Source organism: Topomyia yanbarensis, chromosome 2 (genome assembly GCF_030247195.1).
Source record: "Topomyia yanbarensis strain Yona2022 chromosome 2, ASM3024719v1, whole genome shotgun sequence".
In the NCBI taxonomy this organism is placed as follows: Eukaryota; Metazoa; Arthropoda; class Insecta; order Diptera; family Culicidae; genus Topomyia; species Topomyia yanbarensis.
The window spans coordinates 366,055,297-366,075,861 of record NC_080671.1 but is presented as its reverse complement, the minus strand read 5'-3'; the positions used below and the strand labels follow the sequence as shown (position 1 = coordinate 366,075,861).

Sequence of the window (20,565 nt, the reverse complement as noted above, 5' to 3'; positions counted from 1 at the left end):
ATTGGAACCAGTTAGACACTGATCAGTCAATCAGGCTTAAGGCGCTCCTATATGCTGAGTGAACTGTTTGGATTTAGTGTCTAATTGGCACCAATTTTGTGTTAATTTGGATATATCGTCTAACTGGCAGTTTCAGCTACTGACGAATGGAACAGGAAAAATTCATATCCATTCCGTTTGGCAGAATGCCGTTTGACCGAATGCCGTTTGGCCGAACACCGTTTGACCGAATACCGTTTGGCTGAATAACGTTTGACCGAATACCATGTGTCCTAATGGCGATGGGTCCAAATATGTATCGATATATGATGAACGAAAATACAGTAGATTCGATTCGAATAACTGATATTCGCACGATCGATAATATTGTTTTGACAATAAAAATAAAGTTGGTTTTGCACAGTAAGAACAGTTTATGTTGTAAAGAATAAAAAATACCATTGGAAACAAATTATTGAATGTACTGTTGAATTGGATTTACAATATAATAATTGTCCGATTGTGTATGGTGGCATTTGTTGGAGTAGTATAAACGTGTTTGTACCAAATTTTGGTTTTAAACTTCAACTTCAGCTTAAGGGGGAATAAAGGTTTCAGCAAGGAAAAAAAAAATTTTGGCGATATTTTTTTTTACAAATTTAGGCAAACCGAATTAATCAAAACTTCTTGCATTGTAGTGTATCATCTCAATGACATTCTGTAATTTCTTCATGCAAAAATATCGACAAGCGACTCGAATAGGAAGCTTTTTGTGGTGTTAACTGTCATTCAAAAACTAATTAACCGATTTATTTCAAATTTTGCATACTGAATGTAAAAAATACCTAAACTGTTGAGTTTTTAAGATATTTGTTTTCCAATTAACCTTTCGGAAGTCGCGCAAATGGCCCACTGAACGCTAAAACGATTTTGCTGGATTTGACGTCAACGGAGGGGTTAGGTAGTGCCACGGTGAGATCTAATTAGCCACTAGACGCATTTCAGACCATCGTTGATGTATAACTCGGTTACGGTCGGTACTGCAAATTTGCTTCCAGATCATACACTTTTTCCGGTAAACTTGTCCGCAAAAACAATTTTATATTTCTTGGGAATATCTCAGTGATCTTTGGCAACATAAAGCTTCTGTCCAGGGAAGGGCATAGCGTAGTTGGTAAATCGATTGCCTTGTACGCAGCTCACCTGGGTTTCGATTCCCAACCCCGCTCATAGAGTTAGAGATTTTTCCAAAAAGAAATTTCTCTAGCCCGAAGAGGCGAATGACCCCAAAGTTAAAACCTCAACAATCAAAATTAAAAAAACTTCTTTCCTGGAAGCTGCTTTAAGTCAAATTTGACATGCAATAAAAGGCTGATGAACTTATATTGCATTTATTGGATTTGTACAGATCCTCATCATACTTCGCTCAGGCTCGCCATTTTGGTCGCCTGGATTTGCTTTGAAAGCTTTCATGAAGTCCTAACGTAGTTTCCGGTACCGCTTCGACGACACGATGTCACCTTCTAGACGGCAGATAAACATTACTTGAAATCTGTTTATACCGCACATATAGATGTTTGGTCATTGTGATCATCATTTGGACGCCAGCCATTCGTCCAAAAGGGGTTAACACACATTTTGCATTTTCTACAGGAAATGGAAAAAGCTTCCGCATTTCTAAATTAACATTATTTTTAATGTAAAAATACATTTTTTATTAGTAGTCAGGCATTGCATTTATCACTCATATGAGTAAATGCGTCCGGATAATTTACTACAGCGACAATAAAAACTCACATTTTCATACGAAAAGTTACTAGCACTCACACAACTTCTCCGGATAAATACAACTTGTTATTTCTCCGGATAAATAAAACCGCCCGAGAATGAGCGAATATGTTAATCACGGTATCCTTTTTGCGCTCGCTGCCTTGCTGTTGCTGCTCCAAAACACGAAAAAAAACAAGTCTATCGTACTTCTTTGCAGCTTTTCTGTGAAATTAAGTGTATATTTGGACGCTTTTATTGATTTCCGCGAAATACAAATTTTATCACCTTCTACGGCGAAAAGGAAAAAATCAAATAAATTTTATCCGGAAAATTATTCTCACGCTATTTGTGGAGACGGAGAATTTTGCGACTCGTCTTATCTCGAAAAAGTTGAACGTCGAATAAGCTTCTTCTCGCATGAGTTAGAGAGAATTACAATGCCTGTTAGTAGTTCATTCACCCAGGCTGTCTAGAAAAATAAGATCACTACTTTTCAATTCACAAGCAGTTTCGTAATTCGCTGGGCTAATCCCAGGGGTGCCTAGAGTCCAAAAGGGGCTAACCGACAATTCACACAACCTTTCCTTATCTTTCGTTTCAGAGTTATGGTGTCTTTGGCAAAGTTGTTGTGTGACATCTAGCGCTTCATTTGATCATTTCATATTAGTTCGGAATTCAGTCGCTAGGGCGGCGCTGTTATCAACTTTTTAATGGAATGAGATAGAAAGATGGTGTCAATATGTATATCAGGTAATTATAAGTATATCTTCTGAAGACACCAACTTTGTGGGACCTATAGGTTTGGAAATATCGCGCATTTTTTAAAACATAATCTGTAAGTAAATGTTTTAACTAAAACCTTCTCTATCTCAAAAAGTACAGGACCCACAAAGTTTGCATCTTCAGAAGATATTTTTAAAATGATAGCACCTATAACTTTCTCGAAGACACCACATTTCTATCTAGTTTCATGAAAAAGATGATAACAGCGCCGCCCTAGCGACTGAATTCCAAATTAGTGTGATTCAACCAAATAAATCGATATGTGCCATACAGCAACTCTTTCGAAGACACCATAACTCTATAACAAAAGATAATAATTGACTTCACGTTTTTTTGAATTTCCCACCACAATGTACCGTTTTTCTCTTAATCCCCTATTGCTTAGTGAACTTTCAAAGTAGAGACATGACACCTTCACTGGAATTTTCAAAAAAAGTATGCCCAATAATATACATTTGTGCAAGAAATATATATTAGTTAGAAAACAGCCATAAATAGCAAGTGTACGAGTGGCCCTTACCTTCAGGAACGACTGTATGGGCCGAAACGTCAACGTACAATGCAATCCAAATAAAAACAGTATAATATCGAGTTCACCGATAAGTGAGAGCTACAACACAAAATTTACTGATTGCGAATCGATTGACTACATTTTCTTAAAACCACTGAAAACGAACGAGAAAACTTGAATTTCCATAAGACTCAATGTGGGGTTGGCCCCTTTTGGACGCCAGCTAGTACTGGGGTTACCTCCATGGTCAACTTTGATTGCTAACAGCAAAAAATCTAAAAAAAAAATTTTCAAAATTCTTAAATGACAGTAAACGTGGATTACTTAGAGCTATCAAGAAATGCAAAATTGTCGATTTCGGGAAAAAATGTGGGTTAGCCCCTTTTGGACGCCAGCCATTCATATGTACTCGGGTTTTCATTTCTTTTGTGCAGAATTAAATATGACGAATTTCGCGCCAAATCGTATTCAGAGTTGGCAGCACCCACTCAGATTCTAATGAAACTTTCTGTACAAGAAGACTTTGTCACAAAAAGCCACTTTGCATATTTTGTTTTTCCAAAAATGATCTAGACTGTCTTTTGAAAAGGGCCTAACTTTTTAAAATGACAAATCCTACAAACCTACAAAAAAATGTTGTAGGAGTGGTTTTCACAAAATTTTTCGAATAAAAATATTGAAAAAATTCTTCATTGACTCCTACACTGAAATTATCAATTTATTTTTATAAACTTATGCTCGTTTATTTTACTGAAAAATGTACTACCAAAATATTATAAGTTTGATGTAATGATATTATTCCTTTATTTCTTTACGTAAATTTAAACTTTCTTGACATTTATATCACTAAAAGAATGCCATTTAAAAGAATTTATGTCGTTAAACAAATATTCCATTATTATTTTTTTTTCTTGTTTAGTGCTGAGGAAGAATTAGAGAAAGAAGTAACCATCACAACATTATGTATTGAATGTTACATAATTTTTATTAATTTTTATATTTTACATTTGTCTTAAAACTATCTTCATGCATGCTATTTTGTATTATTTCTATACAAAGAAAATATTTTTGGTTCATCTTCTGAATTAGAATACCTTTTCGTCTCTACTTTGCCCCCAGGAATAGGCACAAAACTGTGGAATTTTTGAGTTCCAGATATTGACACAGCTCTTAGAGTTCTTCTGACATTTTGTTGTGCTGTTCAGTGATTATTTAGTAGAAAATTAATTTTGTGATATTTTTACTTTTTGTTCAACTGTCCAGTTATATAACTCTTGGAGACTTGTTTTGGTATTTCCATAGTCGAGAGCAACTAGCTTTTTTGCCATTCGCTTGAGAGTACCAGCAATAGCATCACAGGGTCCTTTTCCATGGGATGCTGCAACAAAATGCCATTCTGCGCTTAAGGTGCTTGGAGAGAGAATCGGCAAAAATCAAAAAAATGTAACAACATTTTACATAAGCTGATTGATTTTTATGAAGATCTCACACTCGGTGTGGAAAAAAACTGCTTTTTTCGTTTTCGATTTCGGCCAATTCTCTCTCCAACCTTAACTCATACTTTGACTGGAATCTACACAAGCTTGCAAAGTTTTTCTTATTTTTGTATTGTGCTGCTGCTCCATCAGACATAAAAGTTTGTCAATTATTTCATAAAATTTATCAGTTTTGAGAGGAACAAATGAACTGCAGTCTTCAAGTCTTCCAGTCTTCTTGTCTTCCAATCTTCCAGTCTTACAGTCTTACAGTCTTCATTCAAGTTTGTTATGAATATATACCAAATTCGTTACTGATACTTTTTGCATGTATCAGGCAACTAGCAGCTGGGAAAATGGATTCTGAGATGATCATGACTTTCATTGGTTTAGTTTTCGATAAAAATACATTGAAGAAAAAAAATTCAGTTTGGACAAGGTAAAGTTTTTATCAAATAACTTTTTTTCCTCAAAAGTGCTCAACATGAATTTTTGACGATAGGTAGGGAACATAATTATCTATCTTGGAACAAAATTTCATACAAATCAAAAGTGGGGTTTTTTTATAAATCGACTTTAAATTTTTTAAATCGATTTTTTCAGTGTAGGAGTCAATGAAGAATTTTTTCAATATTTTTATTTGAAAATTTGACTAATTTTGTGAAAATCACTCCTACAACATTTTTTGTAGGATTTGTCATTTTTAGACTACAGCCATTTGAAAAAAAATTGGTAAAAAAAGTTTGGCCCTTATCAAAAAACAGTCTAGATCATTTATGGAAAAACAAAAAATGCAAAGTGGCTTTTTGTGACAAAGTCTTCATGTACAGAAAGTTTCATTAAAATCTGAGAGGGTGCTGCCAACATTTGTTCGAGTTGGCGCGAAATTCGTCATATCTCTTTTTCCATCGCGTGATAGTTTATGAAAACATAAACTTTTTTCGAAATTTTTACACGAGGTCTCAAAAGAAGCTTATTGTAAATAAATTGCAGTCAAAAGATTCTGAAATCGACCACAAAGAGCACTGTGCCGAATAAGAAGAAGCAAACCGATTCTACATTCGTAGAGCTCAAATGTTTCTAACTTTGTTTTGTAAATTTAATGAACTACGTTGGGAATATTTTGTTAAAAAATTAGAGTGGATCTTAACATATGAGCTGTTTTGATTCCAACAGGCCGCCTGCTATAAAGTTATCAGCTTCAGTTGAAGATCCAAAACACAAGAATGTGTTAATGAAAAGTTTTACAACTGAACAAAAAAATAATGAAATCAATAAAAAAGTACTATGAACTGGTGGAAAAATTCATAAAAAAATCATTGTGAGATATAAAAAAACAAAAATGAGTTTTTTTCTGAAGATATCACATGTCATATGTCCACTCAGTTGCTAGAAAATCCCAATTAGAAAAAAAAACCCTTTACATGATTCCTGTTTAATGGTAAAACAAGTAACTGCCGGTATGATTAAATTCCGTTGATTCAACTCTACCGCGAAATTAAATACCGGCAATAATTTGAAAAGTTAACCTTAATACAGTTATGATAAATTGTTCTCCTATCATATTCTAGTCACAAACTACCGACAAATCTCGTGTAAAAAATATGAACCACCATTCCTCCGGTTTCCTATATAGGAAAACATGAAAGTTATCTTTGACCACAGATAATGGATGTTCCGGCTTGCAATCGAAATGGTTTACACACATCTACTGCATCTACTATTTCAAATTAGTCGAACGACTAAAACAATTGTAGGTAGCGCAGTGTTCGATGTTATGCAACTGGAGCGAAACTACGCTTATATGTGCTACATAGCAAACATTTGAGTAGGTGATATTACCCATCGCATATCGTATACACGGATTTTCAAATAAAATTTGTGCTAGACTAATCGTCTGTTATCTGTGCTTTGACACTGACTGTAAAAACCATGCTCGATTAATATCAACCGTGCAACGTTTTCCCAGAAACTGCAATCCAACATTAACATACATCATAAGTTTTTTAATTATTCTAACATCAATGTACCGTTTTATTCAGCATCAGGCTATCATCATACTATTTGAAACGGATCCGAAGCGAAATATGATAGTTATAACGTAAATTGCTATCAACGATGTAACTTCCTCGTAGATTCCTCAGTTCTGCCCCACAGTTTCGTCCATGCTAGTCGTAACTTATTGAGTACCGAGAGCGACATGGCTTTCCGCACGGATATGGGATCGGATTTCCACCCAACACAAGTATGTAGGTTAGAGCAAACACGGGTCATTTTTTCTAAACCGAATCTTTGAAGTGGTCATCACGTACCAGTGACTGTGTATCAACTTTCGCTATTTGGAAACCAACTTCCCTTTTTTGGCAGAGTGTGTGAAAATAAATTAACTTGCACATTATTTGCTTGCACTGGTAAACGTTCAAAGCAACGCATTTCCCCGTATCAAAGTCGAGGTAATATCCTAGAATCAGATAAAATGTAATTTCCATGTAGGCGAACTATGTATGGCTTGCTTGTTGCTGTCTGGTTTAGCTCTGCTAACTTTCGTTAGCGGCATACCATAAAACAACGCCATCACTTCATTAGCCAAACTTTGTCATTGCCAAGAAGAGGGAAACAGCAGGAAGTGCTGAACATGTTGCACGTCTGGGGTAGTCTCGGTGTTTGCGCTGGTTTGGCGATAAGCAGGGAAATAAAGATTATCGATGATAATTGAAAATACCATATGTTTCATTAGTACTGTTGGATTTCAAGGGATAGTGGATTGCAGTGAAGGGCATGTTTAATTGGTCGGTTGGCCGCGATAATTGACTGTATTACTTCTAGAACTTCTAATTTAATTCCAGATCCTTGTATATGTATGAAAACTGATTCAACAACACTAACTTCAAATTGCTTCACCTCTATGCAAAATCTGTTAAAACAATTTGTTTTTGGCATTTGAATATATCTGTCCAGCCGCTTTACACTATGAGAAAAGCTATCCAAATACTTGATATTGGCCGTACTATACTTCCTACTTCTTATTACACACAATCACTAACGGGTGTACTCCATTAGGCATACGGTGGTTGTAAGTAGGGGTTTGCCCACTACTCGGGTTCTTGTTTGCCCGGCGAACCCTTCTTTTCAGGGCGGCCTAGGTGCCTCTACAGAATTTCGGATTTTCGTAACACAACAAACAAAAAGGAAAAACAAATAAATTAAATTTTACCGTGTTTATTTTCTCCTAATACTCTCCACTGCTGCTGCTGCTGTTAAGCTGCTACTGCTGGGCGGTCTCGTCCGACCGGCAACGGCCGAGTTCTCCTTGTTTACGTTGGCTGCTCCGGCAGCGGTCCTTAACAATTAGCTAGGGAGGTGAGCTTTGTTCCTTTGTCGGAACCTCCCTAGCGACGGTGGTGACGAATCACCGGATTCTTTGCTCCCCGCAAAGAATCCCGGAAGACACCGCAGTGTTCTTCCCAGGGGGAGCCGTTGTCCACCCTGCTTCGCCCTCCTTGGCTATTAGCTGGGAAGGAGAGCAAGGCTCGTTCGGCTTATCCTTCCCAGCGAGAGCGGATTGGTGCGTCTGGATCCTTCACGGTTAGCCGGGGAAGCGAAAGCTCCTTGGTAATTAGCTTTCCCCGACGGCGATCCAGCACCACACTTTCTACTGTGCCCGAACCACGAGCCGGCACTTTTAGACAGGTATTTTATCTGTCGCACGCGCGCACTTCACCTCACTGGTTAAAAGTGGCGGGAAACTGTCCCGAAAAAACTTGTTCACGGACGTCTGTTTATCTTCGTGGTTCGTCACTTTCTAACTCCATGGCCGCCTTCTGCACTCGACTATCACAAACCGCCAACCGCCTTGTCGCACAGCTGTCAAAGATGAGCAGCATAACCAGTACACACGAATTTTTGCAAGAGGAGAGCGGTAGCCTACCTAAGCCCTATGTTACTAATTCACAAACATAAAACAAAAATTATCTAACCTATCTGTACGAATAAAACCGTTCACAAACGCGAAAATGAACAAAAATTTACAACTAAATGTGAACGGTACCGAACAGCGGTGAGCATAATTTTACGTAAACAATAGACTCTACGGAGTGTATACGCAAAAAAAGGGTATATTTCCACCCAGTGCTAAATTGTTACCCAGACGGGTTACATGGTTTGGCATACTATGCTAGACATAATGGACGTTAGGCCTAAAGACGTTAGGCATAATAGACGTTAGGCATAATGGACGATTGGCATAATGGTCGTTAGGCATAAATTAGCTGATCAAACTCGATCATAATATATTGTATTGTATAAACTTGAAGAAATCTTTGCTCAAATTATCGAAGCAAACCGAATGCTTGGCATACGGATATACAGCTCGATGCACAGCCGATAAATAGCACCTAACTCGGGGGTAGGCGTAGCGTAGTTGGTAAATCGATTGCCTTGTACGCAGCGCACCTGGGTTCGAACCCCGACCCCGCACATAGGGTTAGAAATTTTTCTAACCCGAAGAGGCGAATGACCTTAAGGTTAAAACCTCTATAATCGAAATAAAAAAAGCACCTAACTAAAATAGATTCAATCTGTTTGTAAAAATAAGGAGGTTTTATGCCTGTTGGAGAGAGATTTTGAATGAAACCTAGCTCCAGGAGGCTTTTACCTGGTTCAAATAAATATATAAAACAAAATAATAAAATCAATCCCATTTTTGTTAAGGTATGATTAGCGCACATTAACTTTTATCAGTTCTTACATACGTGCATGGTGCAATTGTTCAAGAAGAAAATATATATCTTAGCGAACAGTTCATGAAAGAAAGAATGATGAATTTGTTGCTTCTATATTGATTATATCCCATATAATTCAGTCCAATGATTATATTCTTGATGTCATCAAAGATAAAACTACGGAAACTGTCAGATACGAAGCAGAGTTCTTCCGTGTACTGTGAAGAGACACCGAAACAATAAAGGTTTCGGTACAAACGTAACATCCGTACGCTAATGTTGATGCTGTCCATACCACTGCAAGTTTTCATAACATCATGCCTGTCCATTATTACTCCTCATTGTTCAATGTTTGGATATAATAGTATTGATAATACATCCAACAAACTTGAAATGGGCTTGAATCAAAACTGTTCACTCAAATGAAGAAAGCATTCAGCTCATCCATGGAAAAAATATAAAACAAATTCTTGTAAGAAATAAATATCTCGCTTGGTCTTTTTTCATTTTGCTGTCTCTCGAAGGTATGTAATTTTATGCATCAAAGCTTCTAACCCACAAAATGAGCATAAGGTTGAAATCTCTACAATAAATAAATCTACAATTTATATTTTTTGTGAATTATGGCTATCGTCCATTATGCCTAACGTCTATTATGCCTATCGTCCATTATGCCTATGGGGCCATACACTAATTTCGTAAGGGCATATGGGGGGAGGGGGAGTTTCAAAATATCTTACAAATTCTTATCTGAGGGGGAGGGAAGGTTTGTTGAAAAATATTCTTTTTAATAAGAAAAAGGAGCTATTTCTTATTTGTAACATGAACATTTTGTATATCAAACAAAACAAGCAGTTTCTTCGCTCTTTGTGGTACATTGTTCTGTTCGGAAACTGTGATTCCAGTGTGCATTATAAGATAAGAAATGTTGATACCCTTCGTGTTGTTACGCCAACTTCTTTCTCTTCCAAACTTTCGCTTCAAACCAGCAAGGTGTTCGGAAAATGTTTCGTCATCCAATTGTCAAACTGTACTTTACTTCAAAATTCGTAGATGGCCATCTCGGAGCTATGCGTACAATAAGCGTCACAGTTAGAAATCAAATATGAATTTTCGCCAGAAGAGGTAATATGTAAACTCTTGAGTTGTACATCACAAAAAATGGATTCATAGGAAGTGGAATAAAGCGTAGCAGATCATATGGACCAAATCGGAGTTTATAAATATCCACCAGCAGTTATTCTGAAATTTCTTATGTAGGAGGGAGGGGGAGTTTACTAAAATCTTACGAACTCTTATCAAGGGGGAGGGGGAGGTTGAAAAGTTCTAAAAAAGCCTTACGTAATTAGTGTACGGCCCCTATCGTACTTATGCCTAACGAATGTATGCCTAACGTACTTATGCCTAACGCATTTATGTATAACGTCGCGCACCCATCACTAACACCCTTCATGCACGCAAATGCATAAAATTTTAGGGAAAAATTACTATTCGAATTCTTTTTATTTTGCATCTGACACGCATGGCTACTACGGATAGAAACTCTCAAAAACAAACAACAAATTTTCGAAAAATTGCAAAAAAATTTATACCGTCTACCATTCCATTTATCTGCCATTGCACGGTGCTTAAACGAACAAGTATAAGATACAGGTCAAACTAGCAAACAGAGACAATCTTTGCACAGATTCGTAAACTTTGTGACTGATACCGCCTTACATGCGACAGGTAAATTATCCTCATGACCAGTCTTAAGACCGATCAAGCCCGTAGCCAGAGCGGTGACTAGGGGGCTAAAGCCCCTCACGAAATTTTTCATAAATAAATTCAAGAATCAACGTGTTTTTCGGTGACTCGCAACAAATTGTATCTTGTTTGGCTTCAAAAATATTGGGGAATGGTGAGGAAGATTACTATTTCGAACCACCGAAGACAGCGTTCACGATATCTACTCACTATGCTGAATGTGATAAAATAGTTCCATTCATATTGTGTGACTCGTCGGAAGAACAGAAGACACTGTTACTTTAATTCTCGCTGACGTGATCTGTCGGATGATTGAGTTACAGAAGCCAGAAGTGGTGCTCCAGCCAAAATATGGAGGCATTCAACTTCCAGTCTTTTCGCATAAGACCAAACATTCATGATATGAAATATTTGCTGTCAGGCATTACGTACTTATGTCATTCAACAAATTAGCCCAGGCGAAACTAGTCATTTTTCATGTCAAGTTGTTGATTCTCATATATACGGACGATGAGAAAGTCAATGTTCGGCTACAAGATCTGATAACGACAGTTTGGTCAAATCGCATTGATATATAAACTGCATCGTGTTCGATCGGAAATGGTCATAGGGCACTGACAACTTACACTGATATAGCTACAAACATTCAAATTCATCAAAATCATATTTTTGTTCACATTCAATCTTATTGTACTTCAAACTGTGTCGGATTTATAGCTTCTCAAATATGTTTCTATGTGTAGGAATAGTCATTATACAACACAAACTTATGTACGACTTCGATATACATCACAACGATTTCAAAATGTTAGATACGATTTAACATATCACCACAAATATTTTAACACGAATTTTTCGAAGTCTTTCACGACTTATCTCATATGTTTCAATTCACAGTGCAGCATATAGGGTAAAGTGCCTATTTTCACCATAACAAGCAGGGTGCCTCACTAATTCATTAATTTCTCGGCCTACAATCAATGGAATGCGAAAAAATTGACATCCTCAGCTTTGCTTCGTTGTTAAGAACCAATATAATAACACAAATGCGCTGAAAACAGTGAAATCCTCGTGTTTGAGCACAACGAAAACTCGAATCGAGTGCCCCTATTGTTGCGCTACCATTTGACTCAATGCGTTGAACAAAGATGGCAGACACTGCTCTAACCAACGGCTTCAAATGGGTAGGGTGATAATAGAAACATGGCGAAAATGGGCTCAATACCCTATGTCGAAGATTTTTAGAATTAACACGTCTCCACTTACAGACAAAGTATGATTACGAAATATTGCCTAGTTCCTCATGATTGAAATAGGTCTGTGTAGTCGTCTTTGTACTACAACTTAGACGTCGCAGGTTCGAATCTGACTCTGTACAAAATATCGAAATGTGTTTCTAAACAATGCGGGCAGCGGCCGCAGTATATAATAAACAGGTGTTTTTTAAACCCCTTTTTGGCGTATTTTGCTAAGTTGGAGATGATTGATATAGTTCTTACATGTTAACCCTCTTAATCGACAAAATATAGTTAATCGTAATCAGAATCATATACGCGTTATTGTAATGTAAATGTTTTCTCTAGAATCGTCACATTTGGAAAAAAAATGAGATTCATTTTAAAGGACTCATCTAGGAAGTAATTCCCATATATTAAATGGTGGAATCTTGAGCGTCCCAGCTGACCCTGCACGTGCACAACATAATGCAATGGTATCATTATACACATTACATCTTTGCACATCCATTGTCACTAATACCATTTTCTTAAAAACAAACAATTGCCAAATTTGCGGCTGCCGTTTAGATAATATTGACGGCAAAAGCTGCGTCTATTATCTCAAAATTAACAGTCAGCACCATCATTGATTTCCCAGCCTAGTAAACAGGTCTCCGCACGCAATCACTAGCCGCTCGTACGTTTTCTGTTGGACAACTATTAACGTTTTTTCATTTTCATTGTTTACATTATGGAAATATATGATGAAGACCCAAGGCTTCATTTAGCTAATGCATTCAACCGAATCAAATAAACGATTTATATAATAAAAATATAAATTTTTTATAGAAAATAAGCACAAAATATGTCCCAAAATGCGCATTTATCGCTAGTGATTACGTCTAACAAAACTCACATTTTTTGCTAGATATTGACCAGAATAAAGTAATTAAAATCATACACACATCCATCATGTGATAGATTAGAGCACGCTTAGTCTAAACATCAGGCATCTCACTCACGCTTGCTAGAAAAAAAAGCATGTCTATTAGCTGATGACAATATAGCCGAGAAGATAGTGTTTCTATTGACACTCAATTTCATTTAATGCGGGGAATGCGTTCCGTATTAAAACACTGTTAGTTCGGTAACTTGAACAATAAGCAAGAAAAACCGTGAAAAAGTGATTGTTGCGGCAAAAATAATTATTAGTAGTTTTAGAACCACCATATGTTCCACAACACAGTATCAGTTGTTTTCTCGCTCAGCCGTATGATAAGAAGATACCTTTCTCATTGCGCTTTATCTATCTATCGTTACACATATAGATGATAAGCAAAAAAGGCCTTTTGATTGCCGATCGTATGATCGTGCCACTGAAACTTACTACCTACAGATGTAGAAAATACCAGAGCAGTTAGTCAGTAATAAAACGTTATCGAAAGCAGTCGAGTCTTTCTTAACCTATTTATATTCATTACATTCTTTCTCGACAATTAAAGAGTTTTGATATCCACTAAATCGTGCCGCGTGTAATTTGTTCCGCCGATATCACCTCCCGCCGCGTGTGCTAGAAAATTCCCGGTACGTGGACATATCAAAGAACTTGCATGAACAAAGTGGTCCTTCGAGCCGGATGTGTCGTGTACTGGTATTCGGAACAAGTATCGTGAATATTCCTCGTGGCGGATTGAACGCGAACAATAGTCCATTGTTGAAGCGAAGTGCATGCGGAATAATCGCCATTTTGGACGCTGAGTTGCTGCCCAATTAGTGCTGTTGCTGCCACATGTGGAGAACCGAGGACTGGGTCGACGAATATCGGACGGCGTGTATGTGAGCTGTTACCACGGAAATTTGAGGAAAGTACGGTAATTGCATGGTCTGTGGCTTCTCAATTGCATGTGGGGAAGACCGGTGGTTTGGGTTGAGAAATAGAGGCGATGTTACAAGGAGGAATAATAAAGTTAAGTTGCATGCGAATTTCTATTTTTTGACAACTGTAGATGGTCCCTGTGGGTTAAAAGAAGTCGTCGGTCTTACATTCTGCTGGGTTTTTGGTTGGCTCGTGTTGTTCTTGGGTCGATTCTCCTTGCTGCTGTCAATTTGGGTGGTCAGTCAATGCTTCTCGCGGTTCTCGTTACGGTTAATAATTCAACTAGCAGTGCGACGGTGTATAGAGAATTAAGTGAAAACTCGGTGTGGTGAGCAGTGCAAACGAACCAACATTGATAAGTGTGTTATTAGTGACGATCAAGTGAAGATGGCAAACAGTTTAAGAACACTCCAAAAACGTGAAAAACGCTTGCGAACCACTATGACAGGAATTGCCGAGTTTGTTGAACATTATACAATCGACGACAGAGATCAAGTTGATGTTCGTTTGCAGTTGCTAGAAAGTGCATTTAGTGAATTCAAAGAAGTGCGAAATTTGATAGAAACTGAAATGGATGAATTGGAAGATGACGAAGAACCAGAACTAGACGAGAAGGAAGCAGACCGTTTGGCGAGATTGGAAGCTGCTGAAGAAAGGAGGGATGTAGAGAACGATGAGATTTTACGAGATGCGGAGAATTTATATTGCAGACTCAAGGGATCGCTGCTAAAACATCGTATCAAGGACGAGAGTGTCGCCAGCCCTCCCGCTGTTACTGCCTCGGTTTCTGCATATTCGAAGATCAAACTTCCAGAGATTAAATTACCTACCTTTTGTGGTAAACTTCGAGATTGGGTCCCATTTCGAGATGCTTTCCGCAGCCTTATCCATCGGAACGAGAAGCTTACAGACATGGACAGGTTTACGTACTTGCAATCGTCTGTCTCCGGAGAAGCTCTTCAAGCGATTTCATCCATTGAGCTGACAGCAGCCAACTACACCGTGGCTTGGACATCTTTAGAAAGACGTTATCAAAATACTAAATTGATTGTCAAGGCGCACCTAGAAGCACTCTTTGGAGTTGCTGTTATGAAGAGAGAGAATTTCGAATCCCTAAACCACGTTCTAAGTGAATTTGATAAGAATCTGCAAATGCTCGAAAAACTGGGACAAGAGACAGCTGGCTGGAGTACTATCCTTGTTCACATGCTCTGCGCGAGGTTGGATCCTGTAACTCTTAGATTATGGGAAACACACCACAATTCCAAAGAGGTCCCAGCTTATGAAGATTTGATTACCTTTCTCAGAAATCATTGTGCAGTTCTCCAATCTGTTGGACATAACATTCTCCCACCAATAGCCGATAACAAAAGGCCACGGTTTGGTGTGAGCCATCCATCAACATCTGGACGTTGTAGCTTCTGTTCAGAACCGTCCCACTCAGCATTCATATGCAAACGATTCCAGAATTTGAGTGTATCAGAACGTTATGATACGGTACGTAAACATGGTTTATGTGTGAACTGTTTGTCAGGTGGACACCTGGCCCGCAACTGTACAAGAGGAATGTGCCGTAATTGCGGTAGGAGGCATCACACGTTGCTTCATCCGTCAAACGCTTCAGCGAACAGTGGAAATGAAAAACAAAAGTCGAGACGACCCCCAACTGACAATAATCAGCAGACGTTGCAAACTCCGACTCAGAACACAGCCACAGCCACACCCACACCCACAAACACAAATACACCATCCACCATCACCTTAACAGTTGTCAATCCACATTCGCATAGCACTCACCCAAGGCCTGCCACTGGTCAACCCTTCTCCACCAAGCACACAGTCACACTTCAAGCCTCCAATAAGTCAATTACACGTCAAGTGCTGCTGTCAACTGCACTTGTGCGTGTTAGCGATGCGTATGGAAACACGATTTTGGCCAGAGCATTGCTCGATTCGTGCTCCCAATATTGTTTTGTAACTACTAGCTTCTGTCGGAAGCTCAAATTGAAGGAGTTTTCTGACTACTTGTCTATCCAAGGAATTGGAGGATCGGGAGGTGTTTCTAAGCAAGCAGTGCGTGCAACGATCAATCCACGATTAAACGAAATCTCGGAGTTCCAGGAGGACATACGATTTAATGTTCTTTCAAAACTAACCGTACCATTGCCATGCGAAGATTTCGAAATCTATCAGTGGAATGTACCGAACGAAATCATTTTGGCTGATCCGGATTTCAACAAAGCAGCAGAAATCGACATGATAATCGGTGCAGAGTACTATCTCGATCTGTTATTGGACGGAAAAAGGAAACTCTGGGAACAAGGACCTACGCTACAAAATACTGTTTTCGGATGGATCGTTTCCGGTCGACTTACCGATTCGACATCTGCTTTGTCCACAGCAGCTGTATATCTGTGTTCGACTACAGCTCTCCAGGACCAAGTGACCAAATTTTGGGAATTGGAATCCTGTCAAGTGAAAAGTACATATTCGATCGAAGAAACACGGTGTGAGGAAATCTTTGAACAAACGACTACAAGAGACGATACAGGGCGTTTCGTAGTGACCCTGCCGAAAAAAGATTATGTCATCCAAAAGCTGGGTGACTCTAAAGCTTCAGCACTTCGCCGCTTCATGAGTTTAGAGAGGCGGTTCGCAACGAATCCTGAAATGAAGACCTTGTACTGTGAGTTTATTCGGGAGTACCAGTACATGGGTCACATGCGAAAGGTTGACGATCAAGCCGTGGCACCCGGACCAGTTTATTATCTGCCACACCATGCCGTATTAAAACCGGACAGCACGACGACTAAATTACGTGTCGTTTTCGACGCCTCTTCTCGGACATCCACTGGAATCGCACTCAATGACGGTTTAATGGTTGGTCCTGTTGTCCAAGATGACCTGATGTCAATCATAATTCGTTTCCGGATGCATCGTTTGGCACTCGTAGCTGACATAGCCAAGATGTATCGCATGATTAATGTACAACAATCTGATCAAGGATTGCAACGCATCATCTGGAGAGAATCAGAAAATGATCCAATTCAAACATTTGAATTGACAACCGTTACGTACGGGACCTCAGCAGCACCATATCTTGCCACTCGCTGTTTGCAAAGGCTGGCAGAGGACGGAGACAAATCACATCCTGTAGCTGCTAAGGTTCTTAAAAAGGATTTTTATGTGGATGACATGATCACCGGTGTTAGTAGCGTGAAGGAAGGAAGGAGCTTGATAAGGGAAATGAACAACTTGCTAGACAGCGCAGGATTTATTCTTCGAAAATGGAATTCGAATTGTCAAGAGATCTTGGCAGATCTTCCAGCAGGCCTCCGAGATCATAGAGATATTCTCGAATTAGATTCATCCACATCCACTGTAAAAACTTTGGGGCTTGCGTGGGAACCATGCACAGACTGTTTCCGCTTCGAAGTTCCGAGGTGGAACACAGCGGCCATCGTTACCAAGCGAGTTATTTTGTCCGACGCATCTAAACTCTTCGATCCGCTTGGACTTGTCGGTCCTGTTATAGTTCAAGCCAAAATATTTATCCAAACGCTGTGGAAGCTAAATTGCAAATGGGATGAACCACTTATGGAGGAATTCCAAGACTTTTGGCAAGAATATAGGCGAAACCTGATCGCTCTCGATTCCCTGACTGTGCCACGATGGGTTGGACCATGCCACGATTGTGTAAGTGTCGAACTGCACGGCTTTTGTGATGCTTCGGAAAGGGCGTATGGAGCATGCCTTTACCTTCGTTGCGTCTCCTCCGACGGATCTGTTGCGGTACGCCTGCTAATGTCAAAGTCAAGAGTTGCTCCACTCGATGAACCAAAGCGAAACAAACGTAAGCAATCAATAGCTCGACTGGAACTGTCATCGGCGCTGTTACTCAGTCATCTATTCCAAAGGTTCAGAAGCAACATCCCAACTACTACGATGCCACATTTCTGGACAGATTCCAAAATTGTCCAGTGCTGGTTAGCTTCGTCGCCATCACGTTGGCAAGCCTTCGTTGGGAACAGGGTGTCTGAAATACAGCATATCACAAGATGCGGCGTTTGGCATCATGTACCTGGTACTGAAAACCCAGCAGATATTTTATCCCGTGGAATGACTCCGGCGCAGCTCCAGTATCAGGCAATCTGGTTCGATGGTCCGCTATGGATGCGTCAAGAAACTCCTACGTGGCCTATGAACGATGATGTCAACTTCGAACAGTTCGAATCAGCCGTTTTAGAAGAACGTAGTGTGGTGTCATTAGCTCTGCAAGCACAACCTCCAAGCGAAATATTTTCCTTATATTCATCGTTCCCAAAACTCATTCGCATAGTTGCACTCATTCGTCGGTTCCGATATAATGCGACAGAAATCAACAGAGGCAGTAGAATGATTGGACTGATCAGTACAGAGGAGTATGATAAGGCTGTTATTCATTTAGTCCAACTGTCCCAGCGAGAAAGCTTCAGCCAGGAACTGCTCGATTTGGCAAGAAATGATGAGGTTCGGGAGTCATCAAAAATCTGTTCGTTACGTCCAAGGTTAGTAGACGGCATCATGCGTGTTGGCGGCCGGCTGAGGGATGCGCCTGTGTCAGATAGTAGAAAACATCCGATGATAATTCACCACAATCATCCTCTTGCAATGTTGATACTCGCCCACTATCACACGAAGCTATACCATGCTGGACAACAGCTACTCATTGCGCGCGTTAGAGAACGATACTGGCCAACGCGAATTCGGGATTTAGCTCGGAAATTGATACATGGCTGCATCTCGTGCTTTCGCGCAAGGCCACGACCTCTAGATCAGTTAATGGCGGACCTACCAGCAGAAAGAGTAACACCAGCACCACCTTTTCTTCATGTCGGTGTGGACTACTGTGGACCGTTTTTATTCTCCTATGCTAATCGTCGGAGCAGCCCTAAGAAGTGTTTCGTGTCCATATTCGTCTGCCTAGTCACAAAAGCGGTACATCTAGAACTGGTGCAAGATTTGACTACAGAAGCGTTCTTAGCAGCGCTTAAGCGCTTTGTAGCCCGGCGAGGGCATCCAACAGTCATCATGTGTGACAACGCGAAAAACTTTGTGGGAGCCAATCGAGAGCTAGATGAACTACGAAGGCTCTTTGAAGGTCAACAGTTTCAACACGTGATAACGAGAGACACAGCCGTAGAACGGATTGAATTTAAGTTCATCCCTGCTAGAACGCCCAACTTTGGTGGGCTATGGGAAGCTGCCGTAAAGAGCTTCAAAACTGCATTGAAGAAGACAGTCGGACCACGGACACTACAATTCGACGAGTTTCAAACTGTTATAACACAAGTAGAAGCAGTTTTGAACTCTAGACCGATTACACCAATAAGTAACGACCCGAACGACTTTGAAGCCTTGACTCCAGGGCATTTTCTTGTACAACGTCCGTTGACTGCCATAGCAGAGCCTAATTTAGACAGTGTGCCCACAAATCGGTTATCTTCCTGGCAAAGGGCTCAACACTATGTTCAGATGCTGTGGGAGAAATGGACAACACTCTACTTATCTGATTTACACAATCGGACCAAATGGACGAGACAACGGGATAACATTGCAGTTGGAACCATGGTACTCCTGATGGACGAACGTTTACCACCACTCAGATGGCATCTTGGCCGTGTCACCGATATCGTTAGAGGACCAGATAACAACATACGTGTCGTTAATGTTCGCACCCAGGACGGAATCTACAAACGAGGAATTACCAAGATATGCGTTCTTCCTATAAGGGACAACGCGATGTCGACGAATGGCGGGCTGTAGCTCGTTTACGACGGTGCTTCGGTACTAGCGGAGGTCCGCTAGAGACCTCCGCTTTCCAGTTAAGTGTTGTGTTTATAAAGAATTTCAAAAAAGTAATCCTAGTTTCATACTCCATAGTTGCTGTTTCGTCACCATTCCGGTGACCCCGGGATGAGTTCTTCTGAAGTCTGTCGTCGAGACACATCGATCTTTACACATCCCCAAATCTTCCATCTCCAAAGTATACAATGCATGTAAGGTGAAGGTCGAATCACGAAGTATATGTGCATGATGTACGGTCCTGTCTACGTTACCCTCTTTACGATGCTGGCCCAGTCGCCAGTGTACTATAGCACCATGCTATCGATTAGTTTTGCGTCCGCCAGCTAGAACCAAGCTAATATTCTTCTCACCGAGGTACAACGACGTCTCAACCAACCTACCAACCAGCCAAGAGGATTGATCACCCTCTTCGATTCAGCCTGATATTCGTCAATCAAGGTGTTACTCGAGAGTAAGAAACCAGCACGAGCTCTTCATCCAACCATCGTCAACGCCAAGGAAGGCGGCCGCGGAGGCCCGGGGGCCTCCGCTCCAGGCAAGATACTGTAATGTTCATAAATTCATATAAAAAAGCACCACATCTTTTTCACAGACGAAGGGCACCAGTTCCATCCAAGGCTGTCGAGGACAGCCGCTAGAC

At 39.9% G+C, this 20,565-nt stretch overlaps 2 protein-coding genes across 17 annotated transcripts in view; one reads left to right on the top strand and one right to left on the bottom strand.

Moving 5' to 3' along the window:
• The window catches only part of LOC131684446 (voltage-dependent calcium channel type A subunit alpha-1), a 481,660-nt gene that overhangs the window by 327,399 nt on the left and 133,696 nt on the right, over positions 1 to 20,565 (bottom strand). The window lies entirely within an intron of this gene.
• LOC131680731 (uncharacterized) lies at positions 14,520 to 19,883 on the top strand. The gene is made up of 2 exons (XM_058961439.1): positions 14,520 to 14,916; positions 15,613 to 19,883. Exons 1-2 carry the CDS (start codon positions 14,520 to 14,522, stop codon positions 19,881 to 19,883), a joined length of 4,668 nt encoding a protein of 1,555 aa, XP_058817422.1.